Genomic DNA, 27,974 nt, shown 5'->3' with positions numbered 1-27,974 from the left:
ATATGAATCCCTCACTACACATTTTTGCTTTGAATATGCGTTTTGAATTTACATAGAATGAACCTAAAGAGGTTTTTCTCCATTTCTGTCTAGCCAGATTTCACAATCGAGCACAAACAAGTGACCCCTCTCTCTGTTTCTTTTTATAGACATACCTTTCACTCAGCTTTCATTATGTCACAGCTTAAAGCAGATGAAATGAAAACATATAGTATACTATACATAAGATTGTGCCACAACACAAGTCACTAATCAAGCCAACCAACCTAAACCTCACATCCTTAAGAAAGAAAGAAAAAAAGTAGAGTAAAGAAAACAAACTCTTTCACAGATTACATCATGATGATACTGAACTCAGTCCGATGGACTGATATAGCTCTCAGAGGTTTTTATGTTAACCTGATCGCTTGGCGTGTTTGTTCCTCGTCTTGCTTACCTCCAGGCTGCGCTTTGTATTCACCTGTTAAATTGCAGAACCAAACATTTATTTTTATTTTTTAAAACTTGCCTTTTAACTATAAAGAGAGAGATATCTAGACACTTTGCGTTAATGAGATATTGGCATTGGCAGGGAAGGTTATATATGGACCGGTTTAAATTATATTCCCAATTTAGTTTTAAGCCCGGCCATGCTGTGGTACAGCACGGGTTTGACCAGAACCAGGAAAAATAAAGAGATAATAGTTGCTGAAATGAGGTGATAGAGAGATAGATATACCTTAGCATCTGTGGTTTTGGAAGTCGAATTAGAGTTATCCAAATCCTGCTGTTCCGGGGAACACTCTTCACAGTAGAAGTGATCGAGCTTTTTAGCTGCCTCTATTGTTGTTCCTATACAAGAAGGGTGAAACCTGAGCCAATGTTAGTTTCCTGTAACAATCCAAAGGCATCATAGTAAAACAGACACAAACATTCTAACGAGCCAAGTCAAAAAAAAAAAAATAGTGGGCTTAAAATTTTCAAAATCAAGAGATCAATAAATTGTTCCATAAAGCAAAAAGCTAACATGAGTGAAAGACCCAAGTCATTTACTAAGGGCATCACCAACTCCACTCTATTCCACTCTATTTTCTACTCTAAAATAGAGTTTAGAGTAAAAATGTTCCAATTGTACTATATTTTCCACTCTGTAATAAAGTGAAAAATATGTTTACTCCAAATATAGAGTAACTTATTTTTTTTAATTCATCATTCTATTTTCTACTCCATTGGAGCAAACAAAGTTACTCTATTTTCATTTTAAAATAGAATACCATTGGAGCAAACTCAAACTCTATTATAGAGTTACTCTACACATACAAAACACACCCAAGCAAGACTCATAACAACGACTCTATCACTATCTGATAGGTTTACAAAGGTACACATACATAATGATCTATCATCACAGTTTATACAACAAGCGTTAAGAACTTACCACTCAGAACACTCCTCGCACTGAACCATCAAGTCATCAGGGTTGTACGGCATCTCACACTTGCAGAATCTACAACAATCAATACAATCAAACATTCTATCTTCCCTTGGCCATTAAAATAAGTAACAGAGGGAGAGAGTGTCTTACACGGCGACTCTGTCGGGAATAAAAGCCCCAGTTGCAGAATTATACTCAAAACGACAGAAGAAGTCGTCGTTTCCCACGGAGCTGAGTTTCGTGTAGCTACTGAAACTGTGAACCTTACACTTGCCTTCGATCGTATCAGCGCTCTGCAAGTCAAAGTGATCCGAAAGAAACACCTCCTTAGCTCCGTGGAACTGCCTCCTCCCTCCCATGGACTCCTCGGGGCGGTAGTACCACCTCACGCGAACCCTCGCGTTCGATCCACGCGCGTCCGTCGCCTCGATCGCCTCCACCCTCGCCACGTACGACGGTTTCCCAGGCTCCGATGACCGCATCAACACCGCATCTCCCTCTTCAAATCCAAAAAACCATATCGAACGATTCTCTTTTTTGAGTTGTTACAGTTTTTGGAAAAAAAAAAATCAAAAGGTTACCTTGAATGGTTCTGTTGATGTGTTTGAGTTTGTAGGATTTGAGTTGCTTCTTTTGAGCTTTTTGCTTGGGCATCTGTGGAAAGATCAAGGGGGCTAGAAAGAAGAACCTGAATAGTTTAATTTCTCGAGAAAGTGTGTGAAATTTTCTGGAGAAAGTTGCAATTTTATTGAGACAATAATCAGATGAGACACGGAGTACGGTGAGAACAAGTCTTGTCCACCTCACGACCATACGGTTTGGGAGAAGAGTGGCAATATCGTGAATATGAGGAAAAGTTAGGGAGTGAAGGGGTGGAGAGAATGTGTCAGATTGTCCATTGACCACGTCAGCTTCTTTTTTTTTTTTTTTTATTGAAGCGCATGTTTTGTGCGCGCCTTTATTCAACTACCAGTCTCGTGATTCATGTATAACATGCCACGTAAGCAGTTACGATTATGATTTGTGTTAGACTTTATCTCTCAAATATTAATACTTTTGATAAAATTATATAAACAAAATTCAAAATTTAATAATGTTTGTAGTCTTTTTCATATAATTCTTCAACATTATTTTATTTTCTATATATACATTTCGCTTTTTATTGACTTTTACATTTTCTATGCGAATACTTACATTTCTTTAACATTTAAAAGGAACAAATCTACTACAATATGGTGCAAAGAAGCACCAAAACATTTAAAAGGAAAAAAAAAAAATCAAAATTGGATGTGAATGGGATGTTAATATAACGTACTGATGAAGGTTTGTGATAAATTGAGAACCTGTCTTTTAAAATCTAAGCACTAACACAAGGTGAGGAACAATGTGTGCTACTAGAAACTCTACGACAAGGGTAGTTTTGATAGTTAACATTGCTGTTCACAGCAGCAGAAAATGAAGATGAAGACGATTGCTTATTCTTCTTCTTCCTCTTCGTGTACGCAACATCATCATCATCAATATCAAGAAGTTGGGTTGGTTTCTTCAGATCTTCAAGGCATTTAACATCAAAGATACAAACATATGATCTTGCTTTCCCTGAGTAGAACCTTGACAATCCTCTCCTGTTTTTCCAAACCATTCACAGATCCAAAAATTAAGCAATAATCCAGGAATCTATAACTTTAAACAAGAAACATAATCAATGAGATCATTCTTCAGGATGTACTTTTTGGGAAGGTTGTTTCTTAGCTCCCCCATGTCAAAAGCCATCAACCCACTTATGTTTTCCATAGTTTACAGATATAATAGAGAGAAAGATAACAAAAACAATATACAAGAAACAAAAGTTGAAGCTATTCATTTATATAGCTAAACCGAAGGAAGAGGAAAGAGAGAAAGAGAAACACATTTGCTTAATTGAAGGAAATGGTTTCTATTTCTGGTTTTTAAAATTTTATTATCCTTTCATGGTTTCTCTAAATTTCTTTCCACAATCTGTGACTCACCTATACTTCCTCTCCTACAAACACTTGTGAAGAGTTTAATATCCAAACGTTTCACAATTATTTATATAAAAGATTGCAGGGTTTCAACAATGAGAAGAGATTAATAGCACAAAAGTAGCCCTTCTAAAGAAAGAAACGTTTCATGTGAACATTATATTAGAGTTATTAAACCGGATTGTATATATGATTAAACCGGTTAGCAATGTACATATAAATACTCATTGTATACGTTTATTTTTCATTAAGTGAAAATTACAGTTTGAAATCTCTAACAAACTTTACTCTCTCTCTCTTCATCACCATCTTCATCGAGCTTGAGCTCGAGCTTCACCAGCTCTAATACATTATCTAACAACGGTTGCAGACCAAAGTACCAAACACTAATTCCACTGAATCAAAACTTGAATCCTATAGTCAACTACACGCAGAAATTTGAGGTCTTCTTAATTAATCTGATCAAGATTGAAATGTGACAAGAAAAAAAGAGAATCAGATTACCAATCTATTTATTTTAGAACTTTAGGAGGAGAAACAGATTATTCACCAATTCAAACATCATCTCAGAGAAGAGTTCATTGGCAGAAATATTCTAAAATTGACCCTAAGCCTTGGTCTGAGAAAGATGTACAGACAGTAAAACCAATAACGAAAATAGAACCGTTTGCTTTATATGTGTACAATGGTCTAATGTTATAGGAACTTTAATCGCACACACTTAACTTTCAATGTGAAGCTGTTGTATTTGCAATCTAAGATTAACAACTACAGTAAAAGGAGGATAAGTAGATAAATGCATCAGCGCATTTAGTAAAATACATATCCACCCACAAATGACAATTCATACAATAAAAAGATAAATTTGACATAATACACACCAAAAATATAAATATCACACAAGTCTTCCGACCACCACAAAAACATAAAAAAACAAACAAACATATTGCCTTAGAAAGTCATTTTCTATTCATTTACTGTTAATGCAAACAAATTCGTTTTGTGTATTCTTTTTTTGTTTTTTTTTTCCTTTTAGATGAATTATTTGTCAGTTAGTTTTATCTTCCATTAAGATTAGCAAACTGAGTGAACATAGCTGTTCCAGAGTGTTCGTCCACGGTCTGTGAATGGACTGAGCCATCGGTCTCTTCCACTTTAGAAACAACTGGAACACTAGCCTCCGCGTTGGTGGTAGCTGAGGGGGTGACTGGAGTTGTAGCAGTTGGCAGAACAGAGCCAGGTGTCACTGGCTTATCGATCTCAGTCTCCTCCGCTTTGCCCTGAGTGAATGCCTCTTGAAGCTGAAGAGCGTATTCCAAGTTCCACAGAACATCTCCCATCGTCGGTCTATCAACACCGTAATCTTCCAAACACTTCTCCGCGGCTTCAGCGAACTTCTTCATCGATTCAGGGTTTATCGTTCCAGCCAAATGAGGATCAATGATCTTTTCCAAAAGTCCTTTCCGTTTCCATTGCATTGCCCATTCAGCTAAGTTAACCTGTTCTCTCGGTAGCTGGGGGTTGATGGCCGGTCTTGCGCATAGAGCTTCTAGAAGAACGACGCCGAATGAATAAACATCGGACTTATCTGTAAGTTGCTGTCTTCTAAAGTACTCAGGGTCTAGATACCCGAAGCTTCCTTTCACGGCCGTGCTGACATGGTTTTGTCCGAAGGCTACATCTTTAGAAAGACCAAAGTCAGCGACCTTGGCAACTAAAGCATCGTCGAGAAGAATGTTGGTTGATTTGACGTCACGGTGGATGATCCCTTGCGCTGTTCCTGTGTGTAGATAGTGAAGCCCGCGCGCGGAACCGATACAGATCTCAAGCCGCTGTTTCCACGTTAGCGGAGCAAGGTTCTTTCCGTATAGATGATCCCTGAACGGACCGTTGGACATGAACTCATAGACTAGGATCATCTCCGAGTTTTCATCACAGTAACCAATTAAAGAGACCAAGTGTCTGTGTCTGAGCTTAGAAAGCATCTGGATCTCGGTCTCAAATTCAGTGATTCCTTGCTCAGACTGTGGGTTACCTCTCTTAACAGCAACTTTGGTTCCATCGTCGAGTGTTGCGATGTATACATTACCGAATCCTCCAACACCGATGATCTGAGACGCTTCGAAGTTCTTTGTAGCTTCCTGAAGCTCCGAGAGGGAGAAGTAGCGGCCCAGGCCCATCGTCGAGTTGTAGAAGTTGGATTTTTGAGAACCGCCTTTGCTTGTCATGAAAGTAGTGTCACCGGCGTGTATCGGTAGCAACCAAGAGGAGAAACTATTTCTCTTCTGCCAATCTTGTGGCCTCTTCTTCCACCTGTAAACCATAGCTCCAAGGCCAATGAAAGCTCCAAACATCATCACAAACCCCGCTGTCGCAACCATACCGTGTTTCCCCATCCCAGTGGTTCTACCATCAACTCCAAACTCTCCATCAAGGCTGTTCACTGAGTTGCTCATCTTTAAGACCTCGACTCCATTCAAGATCGCGTTTTGGGACCCTGTGTCTTCCCCCATGGGACCAATCTGAACTTGGAGCTCAGGGGTCATAAGCGTCGCGTTCACAACAATGTCTTTGTAATAAGGAGTCGCGAGATCGCCCGCGACGGTGGACAAATCCAGACCAGAAATGGCGGTTTTCCCGTTGATGTACACGTTGAAGTAGAGGTCATTGAGAGACTTGCTGACGATGTCGCAGAAATGAAGGCGGATGAGGTAGTTAAACGAAGGGTTCGAGGGGAAGTTCCAGCTGACGTTGAAGTTAGGAGCTATGGTGTGAGAATCAGCCATCTCCACAGCCGTTGCGTAAACCGTCTGTGGAGCAATCAAAGGTGTAACCCCAGGAGGATACTTGATCGCTGAAGGGGTCGTCTTAACGTCCTTAGCCATGTTCTCTTCTTTCAAAAACTCCTTATCTGGTATCCATGTTCTTCCCAACGTGTCGTTCTGAGGAACGATCAAAGGACCACCGACGTTGACTCTGTAGACAGACTGGTAAGCGTAGTCAGAGAGACCGGAGAAACCGTTAACCGGGAAAAGAGCTGTCCCGGAGTCAGAGATCAGTTCGTCTGGAGCTGAGACAACTTCGATAGCGTTGATGAACGCTGCAGAGCTTTTCATAGGCCTAAACCTGAGGGAGAACTGTGCGTCCGTTATGTTGACGAGATACTCCTTCTGGAGAACAGCTTGGCTATCGTTGTTGTTGTTACTGATCTTGAAGTTATGAAGCAACACGTACTTTTCCGTCATAACGGAGAAAGTCGCTTGTTGGAGATCAAACTTGTCGTTAGTGAAGGCCAAGAAATGGAGGCGAACCCAATGCCAACCAGGTCGGGTGAGATGGAACTTGTAGGTGGCTTCGTCACGGAAGATCCTTGCAGTTAGGTAGATAGGAGAAGCGACCTTGTCTGAAGGCGGGGCTGAGACCTGGATATCATCCTTGGCTTCTATGTATTGGACCGTCTCTTGGTCACTCTTGAAGACTCTTCCATCAGGGGTTTTGGATGACGATTTGCTTCCACAATCAATAAGAATATCATCCGCCGGTTTGAAACCGGTAGCTGGTCCCACGGCGGCGGTTACGGTAGACACATCAAGGCCTGAGAGGAAGAAGAGAATAGCCAGGAGGAGACACATGGAGAGCTTTGGAGAAAAATCAAAGATAAGAATCGTGCATGTGTTTGGTTTCTTTCTTATCTTCATCCCTCCTGGGTGGGGAAGGAGAGAGAGAAGAGAGAGAGGGATGAGGAAGAACAAAGATAAGAAGAAATGAGGGAGTTCGTTAGATAGCTTGTGGTTGAAGAAAAGAGGGAGAAAAAGGTCATGAGAGAGACAAGAGTTAGTTGTTATATGTGTGGCCAGAAAAAAAAATTGTCATTGATGTTATTCAATGGTTATTTTTAGCAAATTGCTAATTCCATTTTTAGACAGTGCCAAAAATAAATTGATTCTGGTTTCCTATTTCAAGAAAAAGAAAACTAGAATTAAAACACAAAGCAGATTATATAACCTCACTATCAGTTTTGTTTTCAATCAAACAAGCAAATATGAACGAAGTAGAGTCCCTAATGATCATCCAGAAGCAAGCAAGTGATGAAGAAACATTAGATAGAGTAAACAACGTACCAGTGAAAGCTTTTCACTGCCACTCAAGTGACTCCAATGCTTGCTGATGAATGTTTGAATCTCCAGCTGCAACTACATTAAAGCCTATGACAAATGAAAAAGTAGATGCATTCAGGGGTTGCATGCTCTTTTTTTGGATGAATTGTGATTGAGAGAAAGAAACAGAGTTATTTTGGAGTATTGAACGTACTTGTAGCAACGGCACTGGATGAAGCTTCCCAAAGAGGTGGGTTACCGTTCCAATCGGTTATGGTACCTCCAGCGCCTTCTATTACAGGCACCAGAGCTAGGAAATCATATGGCTGATGAAGAATAACATTGACTTCAATTAGCAACATAAGATTGATACATGAGATATTTAACTTTTGACAAGTCATTCTGAAGGAGAAGTTTTACCTTTAGACCGGATTCAATAACAAGATCGACAAATCCAGAAGCCAGAAGAGCATAAGCATAACAATCACAGCCGTATAATGGCATCTTTACCTGTTATAACAAAAAATTGTCAAGGCAGAAGAGAAAGTCATTCACTTCAAAAAAATAAAAATAAAAGGGATTTAGGGGAATCCATATATAAACTATAACTGGATAAGAAACTCAGTTCGAGATATTGATAAGGACCTTGTCTCTAACTCGAGCAAAGGCCTTTACTGCCTCTCCACTGAAAAGATGTGGGCTAGTGGTGTATCTGGACAGTCAAAGAATGACAAGATAAAAGAAGTCATGAGAATTCTAGTTACCTTCTTGATACACAAAGCCAAAAAGACATCAGATATATTTTTAGAAAAGCTGACTACAGAAGTAACGCTAGTATGGCTCAATGAACGGAAACTTACAAATATGCTTGTGACAGTTTCGGGCAAGATCGCGTTGAGATATCCTTCCCGTTTAACTTAGTTCTTCTTCCACTCATTCCTATCCATCTCTCTCTTAGAATAGGCTGATCAATTAGACCTAGAATCTAAAAGAGAGAACAAGGTCAGTTAGTAAGCTCAAATGCAATTGCTAAGAATCATAGACGTTCTTAATCGATGTCAGAATTTTAGCATGCTTAAAACTCATGTATTATTAACACAACAAAGGAGATCATAGCTCAGCAATATGAATTTCCAAATCTGATCATTCAAATGTGCTTATATAATGCATGCCACAAACGTGGGAAGCTTGCAAAAAACAACAGAGAGTCTGGTGTCTTACCGGTTTGCCTTTGTAAAGCAGAGCTATCAACGTACCAAACACTGGTTTCCCTGAAAAGAAGCAATTGATAGCGCAATCAAATCCTCAAACTCTTGATAAGACAATTAAAAAATAACAACAATTAGAACAAGGAGTGCACCTGTAATAAAACTCTTTGTTCCGTCGATTGGGTCCAAAACCCAAACATAGTCTGAAGATTCCTCTTTGCATCTCCACCCCTTCTCCTCACCATATCTACAGTATTCAGAATTTAAATGTGAATAAACATGCGCAGTTTTCTTATGCATTCATCTACTTAAGCTCAAGGAAAGAGAGCAATCAAAATGTGTATTTATCTTGGAGGGAAAAAAAGTCACAATAAGAATCCCTTGTGATCTAGTAGAGCATAGTTCACGTCTTTATATCATACAAAAGAGGAACAGAGTAAATTTATCAAGAAAAAAAGGGAAACTCACATAGCATGAGAAGGGAAGTTGTGGAAAATAATAGACACCATGGCCTCTTCAGCCATTTGATCAGCTATAGTAACAGGACCTACATACGAACCAAGTCAGATAAAACAAAAATGAGTGACAGGTTCATAGGTTTATCTACCGAAAATATGATCCCTAATCCAATTCATTGTGCTTAACAAATCAAACTCCGATTTCACTATTAGAAATTGCAATAAGTACACCTAACACTTAGTTAAATCACCACATCATGAGTCTATTAGGTCCAACAAGCTGAGCAGAGCTCCATTGTATATCACAAAACTACCCAAAGGACTTACTCATATCGTCTTTCTCAACAATATCGAACTTCTTCCGGAAGTACTTTCTGATGACTTCGCCAGAAGCGTCAGCCAGTGAATTTGCCACGGCGGCGAATCGATCCAAATCGGTGGCGCTCAGTTCCGAAGAGGAATCTTCGCTTAGGTCAGGCCGTTTCGAGTTCGAAGCCATTGTACAGCGGGAGATCGAACCAGCGGTTAAGGAAGACGATGGAAAGGATAATCTACCGCTTTGCGAAGAAGAGAGATGAAGAGAGCGAGTCGCAGACCGCAGCACCGGAGACGGCGGCGGAATCAGAGAGAAGGACTTGCAGAGGAAGTGCGACTGAGCTAACATTTGCATCGAGAGGTAAACGACGGAAGCAGCGATTCGTCGATGGACGAGTGGGTTTAAAAATAGAGATTAAGATGTATTCAATCTCGTCCGTTGGATTGTATTTTGAGATTGGGAAAGCTCTCTTCGGTTCGATAACTAACCGAACCGGACCGGACCGGACATGTACTATTTTCCCCACTCCTATTGTGGAATAAAAATTCCCCACCTACTACAGATGCAACAAACGTTCGATCAGAACAAAATAATTATTATACAAACTTAGCTTAGTGGTTACGACTTATGAATGGTGTATAATATATGTGCTAGTGGTGATACTTTTGCATGAATATCTTAAACTTTTTTTCTTTCTATTAGCAACTTTTTGATAATTTTATTGAGAATCCAATGGACTTTGTATGAACCTACTCATCCCGGCAAATAGTTTTCTATTTCTGACCATATAAATCTTTGTTTGTTTAATGTTTTTTAGTAGAGAAATGATAAACCGATGTTAACCTGACGATCGATATACAGCAATTAAACAAATCAACATTCACAGAAAGAAGTTTGGTTGAGGTGAAGCTTGTAGATGTAATACAAACCATATACAATCGCTTTTGCTTTCAGAGTTTAAATCCTAATCTATGCACAGCCAGATTAATTTATAAGCTAATGATCCAATGGTGTTTTTATCCCCCAACCTTGTATTCTAAATCTGTAACTTTACATGTGTGACAGTTTACGAACAACCAATAAAAGAAAAGCCAATGAGGAAAATGTATAACAACGAATAGCCTGTCTTAATTGAATGGTACCGTGTCCGTGTGTCAGTTGAGTTCTATGGTTCGGACAGTACAGAGCAACGCAGAATCTGAAACAACAAAAAAAACATGATCAGTCTCTTACATGTAATGGACTGATTTGAGTCTTTGAGCTATAGAGAGAGAGAGAGAGAGAAACTTACAAGTTCATATTTTGCTGGAGTTGGTCCAAAAGAAGCCTTTCTTTTTGACAGGAAGATTCTCTTTAGTCGATTTAGTGGACCCAAAAGAGAAATGTCGAGCCAAGAAAGGCTTTGCCGAATAGCTCTTGGCGCTTGAACTTGAGACCAGTTTAGGGCTCTTCCCTGCTGCTGCCTCTACCCTGTGGCTGTCATCAAACATTACAAAATCATCGCAGTCAAAACCACTGTCCAAAACTCGGTTTCTGAGTCTTTTGTTGTGCCTAGCTTTCAAATCCATCTCCACTCTCAACGCTTTCTCCGACAGCTTCGCTGTTTTCTTCTCACCCAGAGTACAGATTGGGCATGAAGGGTCGAATTTATCGATTTCTGGGGTCATCTTCTCTAAACACTCACCATGGTAGACATGCCCACAAGCTAGAATTGCAGACACAGAGAGCTCGTTGGTCATAAACATCTTTTGGCTGCTCCACAGGGACTTCTCTGACAAGGGTCTAGAGCAGGCACCACAGCTTTGCTGCTGATGATTGGACTTTCTGTTGCCGTGATGTCCTGTCTTGTCCCGTTCAAGCCCAAAGCGGTCATTATCATAAGACATAGGCTCGGTGCTGCGAGAAGATGACATCATTTCAGAAAAGGCCTGCAGTGACCAAGCTTCAGATGGTCCACTCTCAGAAGAATCGCATCTCAAAGGAGTTCCCTGCCTTTCAGTTATCGAGCTTCTGCTAAGTGAGTTCATTCCACAGATCTTACCATCTGAGACTTGCTGGGTTGGATTAAGTGTAGATGAACTTGCAGGGTGATAGTAGATCTGGGAGGGAAGTGGTGACGTTGGGAAAGAAGACGGTTGTGAAGCAAGTGAAAGAGACAATTGTGCAGGAGATGGGTATGAAGGTTCTGCAGATTCTATTGAATCCTTTTCTTTCTGTGAAAGAGAGGGTTTGCATCAACAAATGTATAATTTCAAAGACATGAGATAACTCAGCTACTGGTGAACAGGCTTTACCTGCTCAAAGACTGTATCCATGGACGAATCTCTTGGAAAAGATAAATCTGCCAAAATATTCATTAACCTCATGTAAGATTATTATGATCTGTAGACAGATGCATAGGCAAGTCAAGAAGCAAGTAGAGAAGTCCTATCAAGAGACACGTGATTTAACATGTTCCGAAAAATACTATCTAAAAGTCCCAAGTGAATAAACACCATACATGTGTTCCCTCAAGCTTAAAAAAAAAACTAAACAAGCTGAATTTATTTTTTACCTGAGGCCGGAGACTTCTGCAACGTCCGGAAACTGTGCAAAGGGGAGCCTTGAGATGATAAAAAATCAGATTTGAAGTCAGACAACACATCGTTCCGACTAATCCCATCAGACAACCAACTGAGAGAGGCTTCTTCACCAGCCACACGGCCTCTATTATGATTATTATCCCAGCGGAAACTCCAAGTAGGAGAATGCCTCCTCTCAGCAGTAGCTGATGATGAGTTAGGCAGGAGGACCATTTTGTCACGCGGAGCAACACAACACGCGTTCCCCATTATGCAATAACAGTGCTTCAATTATTTGGCGAATGATTCTTGCTATAGAGCCTTAACCACAAAAATAAATAACAACAAATTAATTTCAGGAATTAAATCAAATAACAAATATATATATAGAAAAGGAATCATCTCGGTCTCACTGTCTACTGCCAACAAGTTTCTAAATCACTAACTGAACTGCCATGACTATATAGTAATTAAACAGATCCGAGATTACGGCCGTAAAATCTGAGAAGACCGAAAAAATCATTAACCGAATAATATTAATTACGGAAGAAGCAAAGGATAACAAAAACAATCAATCAAACAGATGCTAAGATGGGTATAGTCGTCACAAGAAAATCGAAACCTGCTCCCGGAAGTCCTTAAGCGCTGCCGGAGAAGACGAAGAGAGGGAGCGACGGGTCTGTTAAGAGTGAGAAAGGGAGGAGGGGAAACGAAACACACTGCGATGCAGAAGTGCTTTGCTTTGTTTCCTTCCAGAGAGGGAAAGAGACGAATACAAGTCTTTTCTGACGGCTTATTCCACGCCGTTAGAATCTGGTTGGTAATGTATTTGGTATATATTCCAAAATCGTACACATGATCTTAATTGCAGCCAGATAAATCGGTTCGGTTCTCAAAAAGAATAAAGCAGGTTTGGTTTAATGCCTCTATTTGTGGTGTTGTGACGCCGTCAGAGTTAGCGGAATTGAATTGACTTACGGGTGAGTAGTGCCACGTCACGTTAAAGGACAAAAATACGGAGGGAGGACGAATAATGAACCGGCAACTTTTCATAGTGACGTCGTTAGATGGGGCCGTTAAGAAGACAAACACTATTATTATATATTCCAAACTGGTGAAAAACTAATAATATTCGAGGGACCAATTTTATAAAATAGGAAAGAGAACCATGTCCCTGTCCTCAGTATCTTAAAGGATACGCGACCTGGAGTTTTGTGAAGCCATCACGGAAGTAAAAGATTCACCGAAGAAAAGGGAATATAAAGACGAAACAATCATCACTACACATTAAATATTAATTTCGGCCTTACACATTTGAAGCCCAATAGGCGGCCCACTACGGAGACTAATAACCGAGCATTTAAGGGGGGTTTGTGAGGAGGTGAAGTATCGAACCCTTAGCACTAGGTCAAAACCGAAATTCAGAGAGGCAATCAATGACCACTAGCCCGCACGATCTTTAATAACAGTCAGTTATTTTTATATAACCTAGCCGATATTAGACGCAGAACATTCACGGCCAATCCTCTCTCTCTCTCAGTCTCTCCATCGTTGAAGCCAGTGTTCCGACTCCGAGTAACGTAAACCCTAGAGCTTGCATACAACAGTCTAGACTCAACCGGATCGTTTCATGGTCTATCAGGTATCGCTAGTTTCTATTCAATGGTACATGAAACTGTCTATCGAATTATGTTCAACTTGTTCTTGTTGATTCTCCTGAATGTTTCATTGTGATTACAACATTGTCCTTGCTTATGTGTTTGTTTGTGTGTGTGGTGAGATCTGTCATTGATCTTGTTTCTGTTTGTATTTGTATTGTATTGAAGAGGGAGGTGACACTTTGTTGAGAGGGAGTGTATTTGTGAACACACAACAAAGTCAATGGATTTAGACTTTGATGATGAATCTGCAGCACCAGCAGGTGATTTTTATTTTCTCTCTTCACTTTTTTGATTAGTTTCATTACTTTTTTTATTTGATTGATTTGGCTGAAACATATGGATTTTAACAGCTAGGGCTGGTGCAAAGTTTAAGCCGAGAGGTAGACCACAACCCAAGAAGAAGCAAGCACAGACAACACTCTCTACTGATGTTGCCAAGGAGAAACTCTCAACACAAAGCGAACATCCGGTTTCTCTAGATGCATCATCGGCTTATCCCAGTAGTATTGTTTCTTCTCTTAAACCAATTTGTATTTTATATGTTGTTCCCAAGTTGATAAGTATTGTGATTCTGTTTTGCAGATGTTTCAACTTCTGAGACTACTGTCCCTGATAGTGGAACCATTAGCCAATCCACCATGGGAACTATATCTAAAGAGGTAAAGTGTTTTTCTTCCTACCTTTTTGAAATGTTTTTAAGTGTATGCTTTATGGTGTTTTAATGGAAAGCTTCTTTTGTTTCTTTAGAATGTCTCAGGAGGGGCCTCTGTTCTTCGTGCTTGTACTAACTTAAACTCAGAGGGAAAAAAATGTGAGGATGACACAGAGACGGCACCTGCATATCCTGATGACCCCAGAAGACAAGATTCTGCAGCGTTTGGAGATTTTGTTACTAGTGAAACGGATGAAGTTATTGATGATCAAACTCAAAGGATGCAAACAGGGGTATGTGTGTGGATGCTCTCTTTCTAAGCCGATGTTTCACTTCTTTTTCTTTAAATATAAAACTAATTTTGCGAAGTTTTAATGTTGACACAGGAAGAAGAAGAAGAATGCGATTGGAACATGGAAACTCTTGATATTGTACAGGAGGAATGCGTCACCAGTGCATATGGTAATCTTTAAGCACCGAATATTTATGCTTTGATTATCTTAAATATATCTAGTAACTGAGATATAATGTTGTGCTTGTGTAGAGCAACATACTGGAAAGTTCCAACCAAAGCCTAGATTGCTCGACACTGTGATCGAAGAAGAACCTGAGTCTCATTACTCTGTTGATGATGATACGACTGGTGCTAACCCCTCTGAGTTTATGGTCAATGAAGAATCAAGAAACGATGAATTCAACATCAATACTACATTTCATGGAGACCATCAAGAAGATGAACATAATATTCCCGAACAGGTAAGAATGTTTGCTCTTCTTACTGTTTTAAGTTGGGATATATATATGTTTTAATTGGTTCTGCTTCTTTTATGTTTTGATCAGGCTCCTAACGTATTGGAACAAGAACATCATGTTGTCTCACCTAGTAATAACGATACAGTTATGGGAGAAGGAGAAACACAGGCTAATGAAGCGGAAACAGGTGCTGACAAAAAGGGGAAAAAGAAGAGAGGTCGAAAGAAGAAAACCACTACTAGTGAGGAAGAGCCAAATAAGCCTCCTCCTGAGACGAAGAAGAAGTTCAAGCATTCAAGTCGTCGGCAGAAAAACACATGTAACTTAATTAGCTGAAACATAAATGATTCTCTCTTTCAACTGCAATAATCATCTTAGCATCTGACCTAACTGTATTCATGTTTTTGTGCGTGGTCTAGTGGATAAGGAATTGCTTGAAACCCCCGATGATGAAATAAAACATCTGCCTATTAGAGATATGCTTCGCCTTGTTGCATATAGAGAATCGCTGGAGGTAAGAATCACTCTTAATACGTGTATGTGTGTTGCTTGGATCCTAAACTTCTCTACTTGATGTATGTTTCTTGTTAATACAACAGAAAAAAGAAGCAAAAGGAGCTCCTGTTGTGCCGCCGACCCAAGAAAGGTACTACACTAAGTTCATCTCAGAGAAGATTGAAAGTAGGAGATGAATATATCAGAATGTTTTTCTTTATCTAATGGACTTTGTCTTATGTGCAGTAATACACACGCATCGGAGGATAACCACTATTATTCTCAAGGCTTTGACGCAGAAGACGAGTTTGGTATGGAGGAAGGAGAAAATCACGAAGCTCCCGTAGTTAAGCCGGACTCACCCGTTAACTATCAAACGTACATGAACAAGACTCCCAGAACTCGATGGTCAAAACAAGATACACAACTCTTCTATGAGGTAAAATAAACTTGATCTCACTAAGATATTGTTAGTTCATAATCACTATAGATCTCTTTTTTTTTTTGTTTATAGGGAATTCAAGAGTTTGGGAGCAATCTATCGATGGTACAACAACTGTTTCCTGAAAGAACTCGTCAACAGATCAAACTCAAATACAAGTTGGAAGAACGCAAGAATCCATTGAAGCTTAATGATGCATTATCAACTCGCTCGAAGAGTGAGAGATCCTCTCTGTCTCTCTCTCTTACTCAATTTAGTTTCTTGGTTGAGCCATGGAAGAACTTAGCAGGTTTGTGTGTTTCTTCATGCAGAGTTAACTCATTATCATAATGTGATAAAGAAGCTTCAGGAAGAAGCTGCGGCTGCAAAGGAAGGAGAAGAGGAAGAGGAAGAAGGAGAAGAAGCTGGAGAAGAGGCAGAGACGACTACTGATGTTCCAGAGAGTGTAAGCGTTCGTTATATTCTTCTTTAAGTTGCCGCCAAAATCTGTTAGTAACTAATATTCAAACGATGTCGTTTGTATGTGTGTAGGTGGAGCCGACGAAAACTGAGGAGACTGAGCGAGATGGTGGAGTAGCTGGAGTTAAGGAATCGGACGGTGGGGATGTTGAGAATGGCGTAATATCGGACGGTGGAGATGAAATCGACGATAATGAGGGAGATGATGATGATTTTTGGAATTCTTATAAGAGTGAGATGTAGTGATTTATAAACAAATCAGTCTTTGCTGTCATAGAACATAATATTAGTATTCTTTTCGATTTATGAAAAAGTTTTTTTTTTTTATTTATGAAAAAGTTTTTATACGAAGACTTATGTCTTGGATGTAAAAGATTTCGTTATTTTTTTTTGCTAATTCGTCACGTTTATATGTTTCATACACACAATTGTAATTAAGGCTGTAACTGGATTGCATTTTTTATGAATGGAATCATGTGGAATTAGTCATTCATGAGTATTCCAGAAAAAAGTTACCAGTTAAGTGGAAAAAATTAAAAAATTGATTCCATTAATTCCTGTGGGATAACTGAAAAAATTTGTGAATCACGTTAAAAACCATTCATAATAAAAAAGTTAGAGGAATGAAAGGAATGCATGGAATGGATTAACTTAAATATAATTAAAAAATAAATACATATATCATTCCATTAATTCCTCAAATTATCTCTATTCCATTCTATTTTATTCCATTAATTCCAATTCCATTTATTCCATTCATTCCTAAAATGAGTTACCAGTTACAGCCTAAGGAATTTTTTTTCGTCAAAAAAAAATTAAGGAATTTTTTCGGGGAAAACAATTAAAAATGTATTAAAAATCCGACAACAAATGGCCAATGACTGTTGACTCATCGTGTACTGCTCCGGTTTGTCGGCGAAATTCTCATTGATATTTTTTTTTTATTCTTTTTTAACTTTTTGTACAGTGTGCTTCTCTGATTACGACATTACAGCCTACTGAAGGTAGACCCGTTAAAATTTCACGTAATGTCATTAACGACCGTCAGATCATCGTCGGCTGGTGTGACAAAAAGCGAATCTCTTGTTCTACTGCTTCTTCACGCCTATATTTCTTATTAATTTTATAAGCACCCCCCAGTCTTATGCCAACATTTATTTTCAGGCCACATATTAAATTTTCTGACAGAATTAACCGCGATTTATACATTTAATGCCCCCAACCCACGGTTCCTTCAACCAAATATGTTGACTTGTTGTTGGTGATTCATAGTCTTCAAGCCATGCATAATTATTCAGCCATAACTAAAAGAGAAAAAGACTAGGATAGCACCAAACCAAGTTTTTGTTATCAAAGTAGCACTCAAGGTTCAAAGTCACAAAAATAGGTTTCATTAGAGAAGTAAATATACACTTATACCCCTTGGGTTAATTAATCCAAACTTTAGGGTTTAGAGTTAAGGTGTGGGGTTTTGAAATTAGGGTTTAAAATTTTATAAAAAATAAATACTAAAATAAAAAATAAAAATTTTAAAAACAGTTTCAAAAAATATTTTTAAATTATAAAAAAAGATTTGAAAAAAAAAATAAAAAAAAATTCGAAAAAAAAAATTTCAAAAAAAAATTATAAAAATTTCGAATCTGAAAACACATAATCTGAAACTATAAAAAAAAAATTTTTATTTTTATTTTATTTATTTTTATTTATTTTTGTTTGTTTATTTAATTTTAAACTAAGGGTATTAGGGATATTTTACTCTTTAATGAAAGTCATTTTTGTGACTTTCTCCTTCTAATGCTATTTTTGAGACATAAACTTCAAAAGGTGATATTATTGACAATTGCCCTAACTAAAATTCTAAGTAATAATTATTGAATTTGCAATCTTACAAAATGGTAAAACAAGACAAAAATTAAAAGAAAAAAATTATGTTGAAACAAATATGGTATACAATATTTTAATTTTAAAAGATTTAATTCAAATCCAAAGATAATTACCTAGATAACTTTTTTGAAGAAAACTAAATATCCAAATTAAGTATGGGATTTGGAGATTTAATCCTTACTAGAAGAGGAAGGGGTAAAGGAAAGAAAAGTCGGGGGTAAATAATAGAGGTGTCATCAGGTTAATAATTTTTTAGATATTATTTTCCTTTTTTCTTTCTAGAAAGAATAAAAAAAGAGATATAAGCAACAAAAAAAAAAAGCAAAAAGAAATAGTCCAGAGGTTGCTCCACTTTTACCTCTGAAATTTTTCTTTTATTTTTGCGAAATTTGAGGGGTCTCTCTGGTTAATGGGAGGAAGAGTAGATTCGCAACAAAGAGAGCGATTCGTGTTGGTAGATTGATTCAGGAGCTTTTAATCAGTCGTTTAGTGTAAAGCAATCTTCAGATGTCAGGTCCTGTTGATCGATTCGCAATACCATGTAAGTTTATCAGATCTATCGATTTGCTGTTTACGAGCCTCAATTTCCAGAAATTAGGTTAATTTCAGCTGATTGTTAATTAAAAATCGAAACTTTAATTAGGTTTCGAGGGACTGTTGAGCAGCGAGGAGAAGAAAGAGCGCAAGTCCGACTTCGAGATCTCGGAAGACGAGAGGCGAACAAGAATCGGCTCTCTCAAGAAGAAGGCCATCAACGCCTCCACCAAGTTCAAACACTCCCTCAAGAAGAAGAAGCGCCGCAAAAACGAAGGCCGCGTCAGCTCCGTCTCCATCGAGGACGTCCGCGACGTCGAGGAGCTTCAAGCCGTCGACGAGTTCCGGCAAGCCTTGGTCATGGACGAGCTCCTCCCTTCCAAACACGACGACTACCACATGATGCTACGGTTCTTGAAAGCGAGGAAGTTCGACGTCGAGAAGGCGAAGCAGATGTGGGGGGACATGATCCAGTGGAGGAAGGAGTTTGGTACCGACACTATCATCCAAGACTTTGAGTTTGAGGAGATTGATGATGTTTTGAAGTATTACCCGCAGTGTTATCACAGTGTGGATAAAGAAGGGAGGCCTGTGTATATCGAGAGGCTTGGGAAAGTTGATCCCAATAAGCTGATGCAGGTCACGACGATTGATAGGTATCTTAGGTATCATGTGAAGGAGTTTGAGAGGAGTTTCATGATCAAGTTCCCTGCTTGCACGATCGCTGCGAAGAAGCATATTGACTCTAGCACGACGATTTTGGACGTGCAGGGAGTGGGGTTGAAGAACTTTAGCAAGTATGCTCGTGAGCTTGTTACTAGGTTGCAGAAGATTGATGGAGATAACTATCCCGAGACGCTTCACCAGATGTTCATCATCAACGCGGGGACTGGATTCCGCGTGATTTGGAGCACTCTGAAGAGCTTCCTTGACCCCAAAACAACTTCTAAGATTCATGTAAGTTTACTACATTTTTTTTTTTTGGCTTTAGGTTTAATGGTGTTTATCTAGACTGTTCTGTGTTGTGATGTAGATGCTTGGAAACAAGTATCAGAGCAAATTGCTTGAGGTTATCGATTCCAGGTATGTAACTCCTCCTAAAGAATGACTTTTGATTCTTTTGTGTGTTTTTTTTGCTTACATTGTAATGTATCTTTCGTTTTTGTTACAGCGAGTTGCCTGAGTTTTTGGGTGGTACATGTACTTGCGCTGATCAGGGTGGTTGTATGCTTTCTGATAAAGGGCCTTGGAAAAATCCTGATATTTTGAAGATGGTTCTTCACGGAGGAGCTCACCGAGCGAAGCAGGTGGTGAAAGTTCTGAACAGCGAAGGAAAAGTGATTGCGTATGCAAAGCCATCTTATCCATGGATAAAGGGAAGTGACACCTCAACCGCAGAGTCAGGTTCTGAAGCTGAAGATGTCGTTGTCTCTCCAAAGGCAATTAAAAATTATTCTCATCTCCGCTTGACCCCTGTTCGTGAAGAGGTGTGATTTTTTAAAATGGCACTTTCTCTCTCTATCTTCTTGTGTAGTTTTATAGATTCACTTGCTAGTTCTGTGGTGGTTCTGAATCTTGCTAAGTGATTGTTATTTGCAGGCAAAGATTGGGTCTGGTGAGACGAGCTTTGCCGGTAGTTTGGCTGGTTATGATGAGTATGTTCCAATGGTTGACAAAGCTGTTGACGCCACCTGGAAGGTCAAACCCACCACCACCATCAACAGGGTTCAGTCCAAAGGTAACTTTTCATGATTTAAGTTAAAAGAAAGGTTCAAATTTTGGCATCAAACATTGGAAAAATCTGAAACTTTTGGTCTATAATCTCTTGTGGCAGGAGCTCTTGTTACTCCAAATGTCCCAAAGGAGCATGAAAGCATCAGTGCTCGTGTCCTAGTATTTTTCATGGCGATTGTGATGGCGATTCTCGCATTCTTCCGCACATTATCAAACCGTGTTGTGACCAAGCAGCTTCCTCCTCCCACAAGACAACCGCAAATAGAAGGAAACACTGCTGCTAAAGAGGAGGAAGCTGAGCTCCTCAATTCAGTGCTGAAGAAACTAACGGAACTTGAGGAGAAGATTGGAGCGCTGCAGTCAAAGCCAAATGAGATGCCTTATGAGAAAGAAGAACTGCTTAACGCAGCTGTTTGCCGTGTAGACGCACTTGAAGCCGAGCTAATAGCCACTAAAAAGGTAAAAATTGCATACACCATATGTTCAAACAAAACTAGAACCCCTCCATGTTCTCTAAAAACGTTTTTTCTTATTTTTGGAGCTAGGCTCTATATGAAGCTCTGATGAGGCAAGAAGAATTACTCGCTTACATTGATCGTCAAGAGTTTGCTCAGTCCCAGGTCGGTTTCTTTTTTTTTCTTTTTTTCTATTTTGAATGTTATTGATTCAGTTTCTGTTGTAGGAACTCCTAATCTCATGATCAATATTGTTTTTTTTTGTTTGCAGAAGAAGAAGAAGAGGAAGCACATGTTCTGTTTTTAAGAAGATGAAGAAAGAAGAAGCGTCTATCTATCTGCCTTCTCTTTCTTTTTTCCTTTGTAGATTTTCATTTATAAAGAAGAGGAACAGAACAAGTGTTCATTTAAAACAAAGACGTTTTCATCTCATTTTATGTTTAAATCAATTCAAAGAGGAGAGAGTTCTCTCTCTCTTTTATCATGATGAAGATGACAAGTTGGTCTTTATAGGTTTTATATTAACAAAACAATTATTATTATTTTTTTTAAAGGAGAAACAATTACACAAAAAGGGAGAAATGGAGTCTTTAAACACAAGGCAAATCAAGACTTCATCATTATGTCTTCTCCGGTATCCACTTGTATAAAACGGAAATGCAGTTTAGGAGGTTGAAGCAGTCTTTCAGAAAAATAAGAACTGAAAATTCAAAAAATAAAGCAGATAATTATTTATAAATCAATAAAAAAAGTAATCATGCTTAAGGTGATTTTTTTTTTTTTGATCAAAATCATTCTTAATGTGATTAATATGTGTTGTTCTTACCTTTCTCTTCTTCTTCTTTTTCTTCTCGATGTAAGCCATTATCTCATGCTGCCTCGTCATCGTCTCGTCCAGCGCCTAATTATAATAAAAACAGCGCAATTATTACAAAACAGAACAAGAAAGTAGTAATAGAAAGAAAGAGAGAGCTTCTTCACCTTCTTGGTTTCAGACAACTGAAGCTCGAGCTGGTCAACACGACGAAGTGCAGCGTCGAGAACCTTCTCCCTCTCCATGGAAATAGCAACCTGAGCAGCTTCCATGGATTTGCATTTCTCCTCGAGATCTGTCATCTTCTTAACCATCGCCCTATACTCCTGCGTCGGCATAACAGTCACTCCGTCCGGGTACACATTCCCCTGTGTGAGCTTTCTTGGCATGTTCTTCGTTAGCCTCATCACTCCCACTATCCCCATCAGCAACGCCATCACGCTACCGTATAAGTACCCTTTGCTCTCCACAGCCGGGGACAACAACAAATCTGAAAGTTTTAAAATGTCTCACCGGTTTAAATAAAATTTATAACCCAAACCCGGTTTATAAGCTAAACCAATATACTAAAAAAACCTTTAGGGTCGGGAACTATGTTCTTGGCCTTGTGATGCTCCTGTGTAGGATAAGCACCAGTATCCACGGTCTTGTCTATGAACTTCTCCATCTCCGCAGCAGCTTTCTTGTAAGTCTCTTCTGGTTCGAAAACTTCACGTTTCTTGATTTGTTTTTAAAAAAAAGAACGTAAGGTTTTTACTGAAAATATCAAACCATATATGAGAAAATGTTCAACATACCTCCTCTGTTACGTTCTTACACACTGAGATGGTCTTTTCCTCGATCCCTGACGAGCTCTTCCTCGGGCATCTACCTTCACCGTTCTGAACCAACTGTTGTTTTATTTTTTATATGAGTCTGAAGTTGTATAATAAATTCATATATCTTCTTAGATAAAGATTTGGTTCTCTAGAAATACCTTGAAGATCTCAGGGTCGTTCCATGGACCTTTGTCTGAACGCATACATCCACCTTTGTCTGCGCATGTGCACTTACCACCCAAGAACTCAGGCAGTTCACTAAAAACATACAATGAGTAGAAATAGTTATATTTTTAAATAACATGTTTAAAGATAAAGCAACGGTTTAAAGGTCAAATGTAAAGAGTTATCAAGTTCTCACTTGGCGTCAATGATCTCCAGCAGTTTGCTTTGGTATTTGTTACTAAGAACCTGCCATTAGTGAACATAAATAATGTGTTTTATTATAGTATAGATGAAGAAAACACAAAGTAATCATTCAAGTGAGAGGAAATTAAGCTTTACATGAATCTTGGCGGTAGTCTTGGGGTCAAGGAAAGATTTCACTCCGCTCCACACAAGCCTAAACCCATAACCAGCATTGATGATGAACATACGGTTCAGAGTCTACAATGAAGTACAAACACAAAGGAGTCATGGTTCTGTGTCAAATCTCGAAACCATTAGTAACTTAATAGAATAAGAATAAAAGGCACAAAACAGAACCTCAGGGTAGTTATCGCTGTCAATTTTCTGAATACTCTGGAGAAGATCTTTTGCAGCTTTGTTGAAGTTATTTAACCCCTCAATGAGATTAAAAAAAAAACAAAAGATCAAATCATTCAAGAAACAACCTTACAGAAGAAAAAAAATTATAAGTTTCTATAGCTTATTTTAAGCACATACCACGCCTTGAACATCCAAGATCGTTGTGCTCTGATCAATGTGTCTCTTAGCAGCAATGGAACAAGCAGGGAACTTGACAGTGAAAGTCTTCTCAAACTCTTTCACATGGTACTTCACGTACCTATCTATTGTTGTCACTTTCATGAGCTTCACGGCATCAACTTGGCCTAGCCTCTCGATATAGACTGGTCTTCCTTCCTTGTCAACACCATGATACCCTTGTGGATAGTACTTAACCACTTCATCGATCTCTCCAAAATCAAAGTCCTTGAACAAGAAGAAAGAGAGAGACTCTTTAGAGACAAAAACAAGAGAGTAGAGAAAGAGAGCCGTTTACCTCCATGATGGTGTCTGCACCATAGTCTTTCCTCCAGTTAAGCATATCAGCCCACATTTGTTTGGCCTTTTCAATATCAAACTTTCTTGCCCTCAAGAACCTAAGCATCATGTGATGATCATCGTGTTTCGAGGGAAGCAGCTCCTCTAATATAAGAGCTTGACGGAAAGCATCAACCTGTCGCAACTCCTCTGTGTCGATTTCATCGACGATTGAGACGCATCTCACACGGCTATGCCTTCGACCTCTCTTGGTCATGGAGTGCTTAAACTTGTTCGTTGCATTTATTGCCTTCTTCTTGAGAGAGCAAAGCTTTGTTAATCTCTTCTCGTCTTCTGAGATCTCAGCCATTGTTTCCGTCATGATTAAAGTTCCTGTTGAATGAAATAGCAGTTTAATAAAAAATATAAAACTCTGTTACGTTTCATTTGGCTGACAACGTTAGAAATGAAAAAGAAATGAAGAAGAAACTCATTTAACATGTCACATTCATCCCCAAATATTACGAGAAACAATCTTCCTTAGCTTATGAGGATTAACATAAACCGAAAACTATCATAAACCTCACGTTTTGTGTAATTAGAGACTGAAAATCGAAAGAAAAATATGTATTATATGTTTCAAAATTGATTCAAGAAGCGTGAGTTTCAAAGAGTTTAGGTGAGAAAGAAGAACACATGTAACTTCTTCTACATATTTTTTTACCTGTAGATTAAAAACAAAACTAAGAAGAAAACAAGAGAGATATATATAACTCTATTCTTCTCACACCAAATTAAGAACGGCTCTAAAATTAATTCTCAGAGAGCAAATGTTACAAATCTAGAGAAAGAGCATTGACAAAGTTTTACCTGTTCTTGAATCACTTTCAAAAAAATTAGCTTTTTCTTTTTTTGTAAACAGATATTTTTTAGCTTTGATCTTATGTTAGAGAAACCATTTTTGTGAGAAATGGTTTTATCCAAAAATGAAAATACTAATAAAAAAATTTCTTCTAAAATTATATGCCAGTCGTGTAAAATAATTATTTGTTTCTTAATTAGATTTATTTGTTTTGGACTTTTGGGAAGAGGAAGAAGAAAAAATGGGGCCATAAATGGGGTTTTCTAAAAAGTTTAACAGTAATTGGGGAAACTGATCTGTATTTTGTAAGGTGTTATAGAAACATATCCTATATTAACCTTATAAGACATCATATGGATCTTTTGTATTATATATTTCTCAAATTAGTTTTTAATAAGGTTTTTGTAATCACGTGAATATTAATTCGTATGAATCTTTTTCATTATTAACAGATTACAGATCAATATTCTTCCAAAACTAGTATCTGAAAATCACAACACAATAAATGGTATATCACTACCAAAATTTATGCCAAAAAAAAAACAAATAATTATTATTGCCAAGGCTTTTAAGATGTAGTTTTAAAGTTAAAAGGAATATAACTATTCTTTAAACGTAACACAACATTAATCAGCATTAACGTAACACTAGAACTTGCGCGCGGGTGTTTGATTTAACTTGTTATGTTTAACGTAAATTTATAAACCGCTGGTTTTATAAAAAAATTCTTGTATATTTTTTATGTTTTGTAGTTTACATATATAGTATAATGCATTATTTTATAATATAGATGCTTGATAATATTATTTTTATTTGTACATAATATTATATTAAAATTTTATAATTAAATGCAATTTTAATGTAATTGTACTGTTCATATATTAACCTGTTTTTTTTGTTATTTTATTTTAAAATGAAACAGCGTACTAAAAACAATATTTTTTTCATTAGTTTTCTATGAATTATTATTCATTTTATGATATATTTTTTTCTTCAAAATTGAACTCTGGAATTTTATATTTGACTCACTAAATAAGGTAATACTAAATTTAAAAAAAATGAAAAGAATTGTTTCCCCATATTAAAGTAAACTTATTAATATTCGTACAATATTAATAATCGTCAATATATGAATATCGATTTGGTTAGATAATCTTTGGAATTGTAATTAATTAATTTAAATTGATTTTAAATACAGTGGTATAATCTGTAAATAAAAAAAAACACGAAAAAAAAAATTTAATTTATTATAAATATAATGGCTAAATGTACAAATAAAAAAATACTAGAAATATTGATATTTATATTTTCAAACAATTCTTATTTATACTAATATTTATATTTTCAAACAGTACCAAAATGTATTTTAGTTTTAAGAATATATAGATGAGAACTAAGTCCCATTTTAATCATGGAATTTAGTGGCATCTTATATAGTGAATCATCATGTGGTGTGGTCAACTTTGTAGAGGTAGTAGTGCAGTACTGAACGAGCGCTGACTTGACTTGTCAATGGGAATTGACCACCCATAATCTCAACCTGTAAAAGACAAAAATTTCTCAAAAGATTTCTTGAGAAACAAGCAAACACTTGATATTATTTTTTTCTCATGATGTTAACATTAATTGAAACTATTTAGAGACTTTTATCAAATAATGAATAAAGAGAACTTCAAAAATAAAAAATACAAAAATATTTTGGAATGAATGTTTCTTTCTACCTGATACAACCTCAGAGAGATCAAGAAACTCGTTTATTCTCTCCAGTGCTAAACCGGCAGACGATATCATTTCAATCAACAAACGTCTTTGCTCTTCATCAAGTTTTGTGATGGAAGAAAATCTATCAGCCATGCTGACAATCCCCAACAATGGTGATCTTAACTCACCAGACATTTTAGCTAGAATCTTCTTTGCATTCATCATCTCCTCTGCAAATAATAAAAAAAGAAACCATTCAGTCTGATGAATCTTGATGCCTTCACCAATCACACTTCTCAGAACCTGTAATGTGAATGGTCTTTCCAAGTTCTGATTCCATTGCCTTTCTAACTGCATTATCTTCTCCAAGTTTTGCCATCTTTTCCCTCTTCCTTACCTGTAAGAAAATAAGAACTTCAGATAACTTATCAATATCAACATTGTCTGGTTTTTCAAACTCACCTGATCAGTTACTTCCATCCCAATGTAATTTATGCCCACTTTCTTGCCAGTTTTACTGTAAACAGTCTCAACAAAGATCATAAACGTCTTTGATCCGAATAAATCAGTGTCAAATGTGATCTCTCTCTTTGAAGCTTTTCCCTTCTCAAGAACCTCTCTCTTGAATTCTTCAAACTCTTTAACCCCATTGCCATTGAAAATCTCAGAGTCTGTTTTCCCAAGAATGTCCTATCATAATGTTAAATAATAACATGATCAAATAACTATGTTTTATGCAAGTAGATGATCAATAATCCAAGTGTTTGTCCCTACCTCTTCCTTCAAACTAGGAAACTGGTTGAATATGAACATGTACCGTAAATCTTGATCCTGAAACCAGACTTACAGAAGATCTCACTCGAGGCCGGATTTGAGTCAAACCCAATAAAAATTTAGCTTTTACATAAGCATAGTCCCCAAAATTATGAGAAGAAAATTTAGTAAAAGTTTTTAAAAAAATGTTTATAACCCTCAAATTCTCACTAGTTCCATACTGAAAACTAAAAAAGTAATAGTCATCTACCTGATGTCCCATAATAAAAGGTGAGTTCTCAAGTATGAAACTCAAGAAACATTCACCTGTCTTGAGAGTCTCCATAGTCTTCAAACTCTCAACCAATCTCAGCCGGCTCTCTCTACTCTCCTCCAAAGATTTCTCCAAGCGTAACGCCTTCCTCTTCCAGTATTCGACCGTATCAACCTCTTTCTCTGATTCCTTCTTGTCTATCTCAGTCTTAAGCTCCTCTCTTAAATCTCTAATTAGTTGAGATGAACCTTGGTGAGTGGAATCCATGAGTTCATATAATCGATCCAAGTCTGCGATCATGGGGTTAAGCATAGTTGTCACTTCTTTCAACAATGAAGTATACAAAACTGGAACATGTAGTTAGAGGAAGTATGAATAGTTAGTAGATCTGTAAACTCATCTCATCTAGTGTAGAGTAGAGTC

At 37.7% G+C, this 27,974-nt stretch overlaps 8 protein-coding genes across 16 annotated transcripts; 2 read left to right on the top strand and 6 right to left on the bottom strand.

Annotated features, from left to right (window-relative positions):
• Nucleotides 1–102: 102 nt before the first annotated feature.
• LOC103835144 (chromatin remodeling protein SHL) lies at nucleotides 103–2,448 on the bottom strand. Of its 2 annotated transcripts, none has more exons than XR_004450208.1 (5): nucleotides 1,996–2,448; nucleotides 1,565–1,913; nucleotides 1,418–1,486; nucleotides 719–831; nucleotides 103–460 (listed from the first exon to the last, which is right to left on the bottom strand). XR_004450208.1 is itself a non-coding variant. In XM_009111252.3 (5 exons), the coding sequence occupies exons 1-5, from the start codon at nucleotides 2,225–2,227 to the stop codon at nucleotides 395–397; spliced, it is 849 nt and encodes a 282-aa protein (XP_009109500.2). In that variant the 5' UTR covers nucleotides 2,228–2,448; the 3' UTR covers nucleotides 153–394. The 2 variants fall into 2 exon arrangements, 1 of the variants encoding a protein (XP_009109500.2); XM_009111252.3 differs by having other exon boundaries at nucleotides 153–460; nucleotides 719–851.
• A 249-nt stretch (nucleotides 2,449–2,697) lies between these two features.
• LOC103835143 (bifunctional phosphatase IMPL2, chloroplastic) lies at nucleotides 2,698–10,096 on the bottom strand. 3 transcript variants are annotated; one of them, XR_004450203.1, is made up of 11 exons: nucleotides 9,508–10,096; nucleotides 9,191–9,269; nucleotides 8,875–8,969; nucleotides 8,736–8,785; nucleotides 8,375–8,499; nucleotides 8,160–8,226; nucleotides 7,935–8,024; nucleotides 7,729–7,840; nucleotides 7,539–7,622; nucleotides 3,144–3,875; nucleotides 2,698–3,039 (listed from the first exon to the last, which is right to left on the bottom strand). XR_004450203.1 is itself a non-coding variant. In XM_009111251.3 (10 exons), exons 1-9 carry the CDS (start codon nucleotides 9,848–9,850, stop codon nucleotides 7,552–7,554), a joined length of 1,032 nt encoding a protein of 343 aa, XP_009109499.1. In that variant the 5' UTR covers nucleotides 9,851–10,096; the 3' UTR covers nucleotides 2,698–3,039; nucleotides 7,539–7,551. The 3 variants fall into 3 exon arrangements, 1 of the variants encoding a protein (XP_009109499.1); XR_004450204.1 differs by having other exon boundaries at nucleotides 3,144–3,841; XM_009111251.3 differs by lacking the exon at nucleotides 3,144–3,875.
• On the bottom strand, nucleotides 4,195–7,408 carry LOC103835142 (probable receptor-like protein kinase At4g39110). The gene has a single exon (XM_009111249.2). The coding sequence runs from the start codon at nucleotides 7,113–7,115 to the stop codon at nucleotides 4,476–4,478; it is 2,640 nt and encodes an 879-aa protein (XP_009109497.1). The 5' UTR covers nucleotides 7,116–7,408; the 3' UTR covers nucleotides 4,195–4,475.
• Nucleotides 10,097–10,415: 319 nt separating the features above from the next.
• Nucleotides 10,416–12,903, bottom strand: LOC103835140. Its single transcript, XM_009111247.3, has 5 exons — nucleotides 12,680–12,903; nucleotides 12,051–12,378; nucleotides 11,791–11,837; nucleotides 10,788–11,709; nucleotides 10,416–10,694 (listed from the first exon to the last, which is right to left on the bottom strand). Exons 2-4 carry the CDS (start codon nucleotides 12,325–12,327, stop codon nucleotides 10,792–10,794), a joined length of 1,242 nt encoding a protein of 413 aa, XP_009109495.1. The 5' UTR covers nucleotides 12,328–12,378; nucleotides 12,680–12,903; the 3' UTR covers nucleotides 10,416–10,694; nucleotides 10,788–10,791.
• A 548-nt stretch (nucleotides 12,904–13,451) lies between these two features.
• Nucleotides 13,452–16,941, top strand: LOC103835139 (glutamic acid-rich protein). 5 transcript variants are annotated; one of them, XR_004450196.1, is made up of 15 exons: nucleotides 13,454–13,699; nucleotides 13,884–13,978; nucleotides 14,069–14,221; nucleotides 14,301–14,377; nucleotides 14,466–14,663; nucleotides 14,757–14,832; nucleotides 14,915–15,126; nucleotides 15,211–15,442; nucleotides 15,543–15,637; nucleotides 15,723–15,781; nucleotides 15,865–16,057; nucleotides 16,133–16,277; nucleotides 16,372–16,505; nucleotides 16,592–16,838; nucleotides 16,872–16,941. XR_004450196.1 is itself a non-coding variant. In XM_033277104.1 (14 exons), the coding sequence occupies exons 2-14, from the start codon at nucleotides 13,939–13,941 to the stop codon at nucleotides 16,760–16,762; spliced, it is 1,782 nt and encodes a 593-aa protein (XP_033132995.1). In that variant the 5' UTR covers nucleotides 13,452–13,699; nucleotides 13,884–13,938; the 3' UTR covers nucleotides 16,763–16,938. The 5 variants fall into 5 exon arrangements, 4 of the variants coding, with proteins under 4 accessions (XP_033132995.1, XP_033132996.1, XP_033132994.1 ...); XM_033277104.1 differs by having other exon boundaries at nucleotides 13,452–13,699; nucleotides 14,466–14,659; nucleotides 14,756–14,832; nucleotides 16,592–16,938; XM_033277105.1 differs by having other exon boundaries at nucleotides 13,452–13,699; nucleotides 14,915–15,105; nucleotides 16,592–16,938.
• A 1,737-nt stretch (nucleotides 16,942–18,678) lies between these two features.
• On the top strand, nucleotides 18,679–21,659 carry LOC103835137 (phosphatidylinositol/phosphatidylcholine transfer protein SFH6). Its single transcript, XM_009111240.2, has 8 exons — nucleotides 18,679–18,944; nucleotides 19,047–19,894; nucleotides 19,971–20,020; nucleotides 20,109–20,424; nucleotides 20,537–20,675; nucleotides 20,772–21,130; nucleotides 21,217–21,291; nucleotides 21,398–21,659. Exons 1-8 carry the CDS (start codon nucleotides 18,911–18,913, stop codon nucleotides 21,431–21,433), a joined length of 1,857 nt encoding a protein of 618 aa, XP_009109488.1. The 5' UTR covers nucleotides 18,679–18,910; the 3' UTR covers nucleotides 21,434–21,659.
• LOC103835138 (phosphatidylinositol/phosphatidylcholine transfer protein SFH2) lies at nucleotides 21,627–24,946 on the bottom strand. 2 transcript variants are annotated; one of them, XM_009111242.2, is made up of 12 exons: nucleotides 24,832–24,946; nucleotides 23,981–24,354; nucleotides 23,644–23,910; nucleotides 23,464–23,541; nucleotides 23,263–23,364; nucleotides 23,120–23,169; nucleotides 22,917–23,016; nucleotides 22,738–22,830; nucleotides 22,517–22,658; nucleotides 22,108–22,430; nucleotides 21,953–22,027; nucleotides 21,627–21,826 (listed from the first exon to the last, which is right to left on the bottom strand). In XM_009111242.2, exons 2-12 carry the CDS (start codon nucleotides 24,341–24,343, stop codon nucleotides 21,812–21,814), a joined length of 1,608 nt encoding a protein of 535 aa, XP_009109490.2. In that variant the 5' UTR covers nucleotides 24,344–24,354; nucleotides 24,832–24,946; the 3' UTR covers nucleotides 21,627–21,811. The 2 variants fall into 2 exon arrangements, with proteins under 2 accessions (XP_009109490.2, XP_009109491.2); XM_009111243.2 differs by lacking the exon at nucleotides 24,832–24,946 and adding an exon at nucleotides 24,549–24,676.
• Nucleotides 24,853–27,908, bottom strand: LOC103835136 (histidine kinase 5). Its single transcript, XM_009111238.3, has 5 exons — nucleotides 27,549–27,908; nucleotides 27,299–27,355; nucleotides 26,987–27,214; nucleotides 26,828–26,921; nucleotides 24,853–26,754 (listed from the first exon to the last, which is right to left on the bottom strand). The coding sequence occupies exons 1-5, from the start codon at nucleotides 27,861–27,863 to the stop codon at nucleotides 26,456–26,458; spliced, it is 993 nt and encodes a 330-aa protein (XP_009109486.1). The 5' UTR covers nucleotides 27,864–27,908; the 3' UTR covers nucleotides 24,853–26,455.
• Between the last annotated feature and the right edge of the window lie 66 nt (nucleotides 27,909–27,974).

The sequence above is a fragment of the Brassica rapa genome, chromosome A08 (assembly GCF_000309985.2).
Source record: "Brassica rapa cultivar Chiifu-401-42 chromosome A08, CAAS_Brap_v3.01, whole genome shotgun sequence".
NCBI lineage: Eukaryota > Viridiplantae > Streptophyta > Magnoliopsida > Brassicales > Brassicaceae > Brassica > Brassica rapa.
The sequence above is the reverse complement of the archived record's forward strand: the minus strand, read 5'-3'. Positions and strand labels throughout refer to the sequence as shown.

Coding starts and splice junctions, on each gene's coding strand:
- LOC103835144 (XM_009111252.3), bottom strand. CDS start 2,227: ATGGTCGTGAGGTGGACAAGACTTGTTCTCACCGTACTCCGTGTCTCA. Junction 1,914..1,995: donor CATCAACAGAACCATTCAAG/GTAACCTTTTGA, acceptor TTGGATTTGAAG/AGGGAGATGCGGTGTTGATG. Junction 461..718: donor CCAAAACCACAGATGCTAAG/GTATATCTATCT, acceptor GCAATTTAACAG/GTGAATACAAAGCGCAGCCT.
- LOC103835142 (XM_009111249.2), bottom strand. CDS start 7,115: ATGAAGATAAGAAAGAAACCAAACACATGCACGATTCTTATCTTTGAT.
- LOC103835143 (XM_009111251.3), bottom strand. CDS start 9,850: ATGCAAATGTTAGCTCAGTCGCACTTCCTCTGCAAGTCCTTCTCTCTG. Junction 8,500..8,735: donor TGCTTTACAAAGGCAAACCG/GTAAGACACCAG, acceptor TCTCTCTTTTAG/ATTCTAGGTCTAATTGATCA. Junction 8,025..8,159: donor TTGCTCGAGTTAGAGACAAG/GTCCTTATCAAT, acceptor TTGTTATAACAG/GTAAAGATGCCATTATACGG.
- LOC103835140 (XM_009111247.3), bottom strand. CDS start 12,327: ATGGGGAACGCGTGTTGTGTTGCTCCGCGTGACAAAATGGTCCTCCTG. Junction 11,838..12,050: donor GCAGAAGTCTCCGGCCTCAG/GTAAAAAATAAA, acceptor ATATTTTGGCAG/ATTTATCTTTTCCAAGAGAT. Junction 11,710..11,790: donor TGGATACAGTCTTTGAGCAG/GTAAAGCCTGTT, acceptor TCTCTTTCACAG/AAAGAAAAGGATTCAATAGA.
- LOC103835139 (XM_033277103.1), top strand. CDS start 13,939: ATGGATTTAGACTTTGATGATGAATCTGCAGCACCAGCAG. Junction 14,222..14,300: donor ATCATCGGCTTATCCCAGTA/GTATTGTTTCTT, acceptor TCTGTTTTGCAG/ATGTTTCAACTTCTGAGACT. Junction 14,833..14,914: donor ATGCGTCACCAGTGCATATG/GTAATCTTTAAG, acceptor GTGCTTGTGTAG/AGCAACATACTGGAAAGTTC.
- LOC103835137 (XM_009111240.2), top strand. CDS start 18,911: ATGTCAGGTCCTGTTGATCGATTCGCAATACCAT. Junction 19,895..19,970: donor AAACAACTTCTAAGATTCAT/GTAAGTTTACTA, acceptor GTTGTGATGTAG/ATGCTTGGAAACAAGTATCA. Junction 21,131..21,216: donor AGCTAATAGCCACTAAAAAG/GTAAAAATTGCA, acceptor TTTTGGAGCTAG/GCTCTATATGAAGCTCTGAT.
- LOC103835138 (XM_009111242.2), bottom strand. CDS start 24,343: ATGACGGAAACAATGGCTGAGATCTCAGAAGACGAGAAGAGATTAACA. Junction 23,017..23,119: donor CTGGAGATCATTGACGCCAA/GTGAGAACTTGA, acceptor GTATGTTTTTAG/TGAACTGCCTGAGTTCTTGG. Junction 22,659..22,737: donor GTAAGAACGTAACAGAGGAG/GTATGTTGAACA, acceptor AAACAAATCAAG/AAACGTGAAGTTTTCGAACC.
- LOC103835136 (XM_009111238.3), bottom strand. CDS start 27,863: ATGCTTAACCCCATGATCGCAGACTTGGATCGATTATATGAACTCATG. Junction 27,356..27,548: donor CTTTTATTATGGGACATCAG/GTAGATGACTAT, acceptor GTCTGGTTTCAG/GATCAAGATTTACGGTACAT. Junction 26,922..26,986: donor GGATGGAAGTAACTGATCAG/GTGAGTTTGAAA, acceptor ATTTTCTTACAG/GTAAGGAAGAGGGAAAAGAT.